Genomic DNA, 7,428 nt, shown 5'->3' with positions numbered 1-7,428 from the left:
AACCACCAAGTCCTCATTCCTCACCAGCATGCTACTCCCAGGAACTCCAACTTCTAACCCACCCCCCATCCCCTTGCAAGGGGGCAAGTGTGTGAGCTGGCCCTGTAGCTCTCAAGGCAAGGGGGGAGCCCCAAGGGGGAGGTGGCTGCAGGAGGGACATATCTCAGTGGCCTCTGGGGGAGGGCACCCGAGGCCCAGATAGACTTGACCCCTCAGCAGCAGGCCACCGCCTTCCACTCCTACTCAGGTCCCAGACATGTCCCCATTCCCACCCGGCAGGACAGAGGACCCTGACCCAGTCACCCTGCCCCCAGGAGGTTGGTTCCGGGCTCAGACCCACATCAACAGTGACACAAAGCCACTAGTGACACCCTCTGTGTAAATGTCAGTGCCTTGTAACAAGAAAACCCCTCCACCCTGCCTCCAGGGCTCTACCAACAGAGGGCCTGTGGGTCTAGGATGGAGATACCCCAGGGAGCAGGGATGAGGTCAACACGGAAACCTCTTAGAGCTGGCTGGGGCCCGGATCAAGCCCATTTCCACATGTCCCCACCCCGCCTCCCCAGGCTGGTTACTCTCTGTCCCAGCAGGCATGCAAGAAGCCTCCAAAGTGCCCAGCTGGGGCTCCTCCGGGAGGGGGGCAGGCTCTGTCCACAGAAGTCCACAGGGGCCTTGCCCCTCCCCCCAGGAGTGAGAGCGTGGGAGCTGCCTGCAGGCGCCGCCCTCCCAGGCCAGCTGTGGGCAGAGATAACTCAGGGTAGAGGAAGGAAGGAGTCCCAGGAGGTCACACATGGACTGGTTAGGGGGGCCCAGGCCAGCGGGGAAGGCACACCGGGAGACAGGGGGACAGAAAGAGGGAGATCAAGACAGAGGAAGACACATGGAGGCTCAGGAGCAGAGTCGGAGGCTCCCAGCAGAGGACCCAGCAGAGGGCGGAGGGAGGTGCCAGAGATAAGGACCCAGAAATAACCCCGGAGATCAGAACACCCACTCCCCGTGACACCCAGGCCACCTGCTCCCTCACCTGCTGTCACCCGGACCATGGCCACCTCTGCGGACGGACGTGCTGAGCAGGCTCCCAAACTCACCCACCAGGGAACACCCTTGTCTCAAGTGGCCCAGAGGCCCTGCCCCACCTGGGCCATGCAGCCAAACGGGCAGCAGAGCGGGGACTCAGGGCCCCTGCTTCCCAGAAAAGCCCCCAACTCACCCACCGAGCCAGGGACCGAGTGACAAGGACAGGAGACGGATGCAGCATCCATGCCCACAGGGTGTCTGTCCCCAGAGTCACCCAGGCCTGGCAGGAACGCTGCCACCACCATGCCCGCTTGGGGATGAGGGGCCTGCCAGCTGGGAGATGCACCTGTCGTCCCCCAAATCTGGGAGCATCCACACCTCATGATCACCTCCTCACCAGGATGTCCCTGTGGCCTCAATGACAACATGCTGTGTTTCGCACCCAGGAATCCACGGGACCCCCATACCCACCGTACCTACTCCATCCAGGGAGCTTCCAAATGCCAGGCCAGACGCACTCCCTCCCTTGTGCCAGCCCACAGGGCCCACTGCCCTGGGGCTAGCCCCAAACCCCGCAGGTCCTACTGGGCATACAGAGTCAAGGGTAGGGGGTGGGGGGAGTAGCACCCACCAAACCTCACCACGTGGGATTCAAGCCTAGCGTCAGAGGGCCCCTTAGGCCAGGGCCTGTCTCCCCGCCAGTGGCATCAGCTTGTAAGGCACTAAAGCAGCCGGCTGGCACGAGCCTTGGCCATTCCCTGAGGAGGTCAGGAAACGTGCCCAAGGCCCCGCCACCCCTCATGCCAGGTCCAATGACAAGAGCCCCAACGAGAGGGCCTGCAGGGCCCCCAGTGGAACACTTTTCCAAGGAGGCTGTGTGCCCAGGCCCTCCTGCCACCTGAGGCCTCGCTGGGCATCCCCCACCACCCACCTTTCCCTGAAGAAGACGACTCTCTGGGCCCCCTGGGGGAAGAGAAGTCAGTGCGGCCTCGAGGGCACAGCTGGTCAGCCCCTGGCAGCCTGCTGCCCACCCGGAGCCTGAAAAGGTTCTGCCTCGGCCTGTTTCCTCATGAGCTAAACTTGGTCTTCACAAACTCCCCCAGGAAGTGGGGACCAAGTGGGCTCCAGAGGGCAGGCCTCCTCCTTAGGGGTCAGTCCAGACACCTGACTGCCTCCTGGGTCTGCAGTGATCCCAGAGCGAGAGAAGGTAGGCAGATGAGCACTACCGGCTGTATTCTTGTCCTCAGGGGTCCGTTACGTCATTAACACAAGAATACACACACAGCTGAGGCGCTGCCCCCCCCCCCCACCCCGGCCCCCGGGTCCTGCAGGGAGCACAGCAGGGCCACCACCTCCATCACTCCAGTCACCCCCAGTGCAACCTGAGGACTGCGCAGGTCCCAGTGATGTCCTCCTATTTGAGGGCAGAGAGGTCCTGCAATTCTGCTTCTCACACAACTGGCAAGGGAGGGGAAGGGTTGGGTACCGGAGTCCTGACTACCCCACCGTGCGGCCCCCAAGGCAGGGGGCGGTGAGCCCCAACCTGTGCGCCTGAGGTGAATGGGCAAGGCCTTCAAGGCGGGATGACATGAACCCTCTCTCTCTCTCTGTGGTGTGCCCACAGGCCCTGGGGACGGGGTTGGCCTGGGTGTCAGGGCCAGGTGTCCTGAGCAGCCTGGCACGGGCGCCCAGGCACGTAGGAGGCTGCCCCGCCACAGGGTGCTAAGGTGCTTTGCTTAATAGGATCCGAGCTCCAGGGCTGGGCCGAGCCCACTCTGTCTGGTGATCCTGGGCTGGGCCTGGTGGGCAGGTGGGTGGGCGGGCACTGACCTAGTTACCTCCTGGGGAGTGGGCTGTCTTGGCTCCCAACAAGGTGGCAAAAGCCACAGCCAGCGCCAGAGCGCGGCCGCCCACGGGAGCAAGGCTGCTCCCTGCCCCCAGGCTGGGCTCTCCTGGACAGCGCCCAGACAGGAAGGGATGCCCGGCCCCACCCTGAGGAGGAAGGCCCACCCTCCGTCCTCACGGAGCCTCCTTCAGCTTCTATTGTGTGCCTGCGGCTCCCGGGAGGGGGGAAGGGGAGGCCGGCTGCTCTCTCCAGCCCCCTTCTTCCCGCATGCTGGGCCTGCCCCTGGTTCGGGAAAAGCAAGGACACTTCCAGAATGGAAAACACAGAATCAACACGGTCCTCCCTGGGACGGCATAGTCCACTTACTACTGAGCCGGGGCTCTGAAAAAAGCAAGGCCAAGGGCTGCCACTGTCCTCAAAGTTCCCACAGAGAGGCAGACCAACCCCCCGCCACCCCCGACAAGGTGTCCACCAGCCCAAAGTCACAAGAGGCTGGCTCTGTCGGCCAGGCTGGCGAGAGTGAGTCATCCAGCTGTGGGAACCAGCCAGACGGCACGCAGGCCTCAGGAAGGCCCTCCTCCCGGGGCACGCTGGGCAGGGCTGGTCCCCAGATTCCTAGGATGGCCGCTCTCCCCAGAAAGAGCACATCTGGACACCACACAGCAGGCTAGCGTTAAGACCGAGGGCCCAACCCTCTACCCCTCAAGGAAAGGCCAGGGCTCCAGGTGCCTCCCCACAAGTCTGCAGGCCTCAGGACAGAGCACCACCCCCATCCGCCACCCCACCCCCCACCCCTGCCGGGTGCCTACCTACCACCCACCCACATCAGCCTGGCCTGACAATAGTCACTATTCCATATGGCCCCAAAACAAAACCACCTCAAAAGACAAGAGGCAACCTGAGGGGGAATATTTGTAAACTATCACAGAAGGGCTTTCCTTAATATATAAACAGTTCCAATATATAAAGAGTTCCTACAAATCAACGATATTTATATAGCTCTTATTAAGTACCAAGTACAGGTCTAACCAGGCTTCCCAGGTAGTACTGGTGGTAAAGAACCCGCCTGCCAGTATAGGAGACATGAGAGACTTGGGTTCGATCCCTGGGTTGGTAAGATCCCAGGGAGGAGGGCATGACAACCCACTCCAGTATTCTTCCCTGGAGAATCCCATGACAGAGGAGCCTGGCAGCCTACAGTCCCTAGGGTTGCAAAGAGCTGGACATGACTGGAAGCAACTTAGCACGCACAGGTCTAAGCGCTTGATATATATAGACTCAAGTTGTCACCACACCACCCTACGACACAGGTGTACTGTTAAAATCTCCAATTTTCTGGGTAACAGAGAGGCAGCAGGAGGCTGAGTAGTTTGCCCAAGGTCACACAGGTAAGTAAATGGGGGAGCTGGGCCCAGAAAGGCAGTATGGCACAGGGCCCATGCCATTCAACACCATGCTGTCCAGCCTTGGGAATCACAAGACCTACAGGAATACATCCCTGGGCAGGAGGCATTCCTAGTGTTCCTGTGCACAAGGAGAGATGCTGAGCCTCACTCAAAAGTGAAAAACAAAACCATACGAGACACCATTTTCCACCACTCAGAGTGGCCAAGATGAAACTCTGATAACAGATCTCCTGGCAACGATGTGGGGAGACAGGCCCTCTCACAGGTACCACTGCTGTGTCCACGGTCCGTCCTCAATGGACCACAATCTGGCAACTGTTCCCAACTAAAATACGCATCCTCTTACTTCTAGGAATCCACCCTGCAGACACATACACATGGCAAAGGTGAATCAAGGAGAGTCACCACCACACTGCTGACATGTCAGAATCCCAGAATAACCCCATGTTCCATCAGCGGCGGATTGGTGAGGTCAACTGTGGAATATGGGGCCATGAACGCCCACAGCTGCAAATAATACCCACAGCCACGATCATTAACAACACTAAGACACACAGTTTCAACCAAACAACTCCAGACTCTGTTTTACAGAGAAAGAGATGGAGGCACAGAGAAATTAAGATATTGGTCCAAGGACACACAGCTAGTTTAAGTGGCAGAACCAGGACTGGAACTAGGTCACCTAGCTTCAGAGCCTGGGCTCTGAATCTTGCAGAAGGAATGGGGGATAATTCTCCTGGAAGGAGAGGGGGTGTCATTTCTCACCTCAGGACTGAGACAGTTAATGTGGAGTGACATAGACTTTCTCCAAAACACACACTTAAGCAAAAAATACCATAGAAGAACAGTGGATGGTGTGGCAGCAAAAAGGTCCATGAGGATGAATCCTGATCCCAGAGAGACCCTCTGGGGGAGATGGGGCTCACTGGGACAGGGGTGGTGGAGTCACCTTTTTCCACACCCCTTTTGTACTGCTTCTTCATTTTTAAGTCAAATCATTAATTGTTTTTTAAAGCCATGATTTCCTGGGTCCCATGGGTGTCTCAGTGGAGAAGGTAATGGCAACCCACTCCAGTATTCTTGCCTGGGAAATACCATGGACATGCAACCTGGCGGGCTACAGTCCATATATATGATCACAAGAGTTGGATACGACTTAGCAACTAAACAAAGCATGTTTCAGACTGGTGTCTAAGGACTTGGGGAACCACCTTACACTCCGAGGGCTGAAAGCACAGAGCCCCAGGTGAGGAGCCTGGAAATGAGAGGCTGGCTGGCCCTTAAGCACTTCCTCCACACAGGGGAAGCCATAGCATTGCCAGCCCTGGAGGAAGTGGCACTGCCCACAACCAGGTGTGTGGCCCAGCCAGGATGGGAAGAAGGGAGAGAAGTGTGTATACATGTGTGTGTCTGAAGCGGGGGCGGGTAGGGAAGAGTGGGAGAGGAGGAAGAAGAGGAGGAGACAGGGGGCCGCCCTCTTAGCCCCAGGACACAGCTTCCAGGCACTGGCTCTCGCTGTCACATTGGACGTGGGCCCTCCCCAAGTCACCTCATGTCATGCCACAGCTCCCAAGGCCACAGCCCAGCTCTGAAAGGGGAGGGAGAGGACAGGGCAGGAGGGAGGAGGCCACCAAAACACAGTCGGGCTGGGAACTTCCCCTCAGCCAGGGGCTGGTCCCGTGGCCTCAGTAAACAGGTTTCAAAACCATTAGTCAGCACTTTGGCCCTCAGATTTGCTGCCTCAGGTTCCTCGGTCCCAAACTGGGTCTCCAGGGTCTCAGACCCGGGCCAAGGCTGGGCCCCACCGCCAGGCCCACAGGCCAGGGGCACTGAGGGAAGCTGGCCTCAGCTTTCTGGGCCAGCTAGGCTTGGGGTGGCCTCATCAGCTGGGTGCCCGCCTCCCTCCTGCCTCCTGCCTGGGTGGCTGGCCCCAACTGCCAGCAAGAAGGAATCTCCCTTGGCTCCTCCCCTCCCCCAGTCTGACGCAGGGAGACACTGGCCAATGCCAGGCCACTGGAGTAATGTCAACAAACAATCGGTCGGCCCAGACAGGTGGTCCAGGCCGGCAGGATAACCCTGGGCCTGGGCTGGGGACAGGACTCACCTTCGGGACCACTGGGTCCGACACCTCTGGAGGGCCACACAGTAGCCAGACCTCCCTCGGTGGAAAAGTGCTGGTGCCCGTGGCAATTGGGGTGCCAGGGAAGGTGGGAGCTCTCCTAACATGCCCAGAGGAAGCCCAGACACAAGAACTGGACTGAGGGTGGGGTCTCCAAGGTCCCATCAGGCCTCCAACACCCATCCAACACATAGGGGTGCCCAGCTCCTTCCCCCAACAGGAGATGCTGGCCTAGAACAATCTACTCCTAACAGGGTCTCCAGCAGTTAGCTGGCCTGGGAACGGGAGCCACCAGGGCCTGAAGCTAAGCTGGGGCCAGCCTGGGGGGAGCACACCCCCTCCCCACCACAACCACAGCCCCAAGCCTTACCTGAAAGTCGTACAAAGCCACGATGTTTTCATGTTTCAATTCCTAGGACAGAAAGCCAAGTTTCCGGTGAGTGAGGTGGACTCACCCACCACCCTCGCCCCTCTGGCTTCTGGTGTCGGCTCACCTTGAGGATTTTTATTTCCTTCCCTAGGAGAGTCTGAGACTTGGCGAGATTCTTCTTATTAATGCACTTGACGGCGACCTCCAGGTCGTGTTTCTGAAAACGAAGCGTGGGTGTCCCTCAAGTGCCGAGAACCTGGCAACCCCTTGAAGGCCTTGCCCAAGCCAGGTAAGCACCTGGCAGGTCCCTGGAGATGACCGGTCAGGAGTGTATGAGGGATATGGTCCCGGGGCTGTGGGGTGGAGATGAGGGGACGCCTGGCTATGTACATGTGGGGCCCCCGGCGGGATGAAGAGGTCTCCGGGATGTGGAGGTGGGGACGGGGGGTGCCCAGCGGTAAGAATAAGGGGGTCCCTGGAGCGGAATGTGGGGGGCCCCCGGGGCGGGGGGGCCGCCCTCGCCAGGGCTCTGCCCGGGCTCGCCTGCCCCTCACCTCGCGGTGGCGCCCCTTGAAGACCACAGCGAAAGCGCCGTGCCCAATCAGGTCCTTGCGCGAGAACTCGAACTTGCCCACGGCCTCCAGGCCGCCGCGGCCGGGAGGCCGTGGGC

The 7,428-nt window shown here is 59.5% G+C and overlaps 1 protein-coding gene across 1 annotated transcript in view; it reads right to left on the bottom strand.

Moving 5' to 3' along the window:
• Window positions 1-7,428, bottom strand: part of ULK1 (unc-51 like autophagy activating kinase 1) — a 23,145-nt gene that overhangs the window by 15,367 nt on the left and 350 nt on the right. The window contains 3 exon segments of the mRNA XM_010852521.1: window positions 6,759-6,800; window positions 6,883-6,975; window positions 7,313-7,417. Of these exon segments, the coding sequence (XP_010850823.1) occupies window positions 6,759-6,800; window positions 6,883-6,975; window positions 7,313-7,417 (240 nt within the window).

This window comes from Bison bison, unplaced genomic scaffold (assembly GCF_000754665.1).
Source record: "Bison bison bison isolate TAMUID 2011002044 unplaced genomic scaffold, Bison_UMD1.0 scf7180017864312, whole genome shotgun sequence".
Taxonomy (NCBI): Eukaryota; Metazoa; Chordata; class Mammalia; order Artiodactyla; family Bovidae; genus Bison; species Bison bison.
Note: the sequence above shows the minus strand (reverse complement) of the source record. Positions and strands in the feature narration are given on the sequence as shown.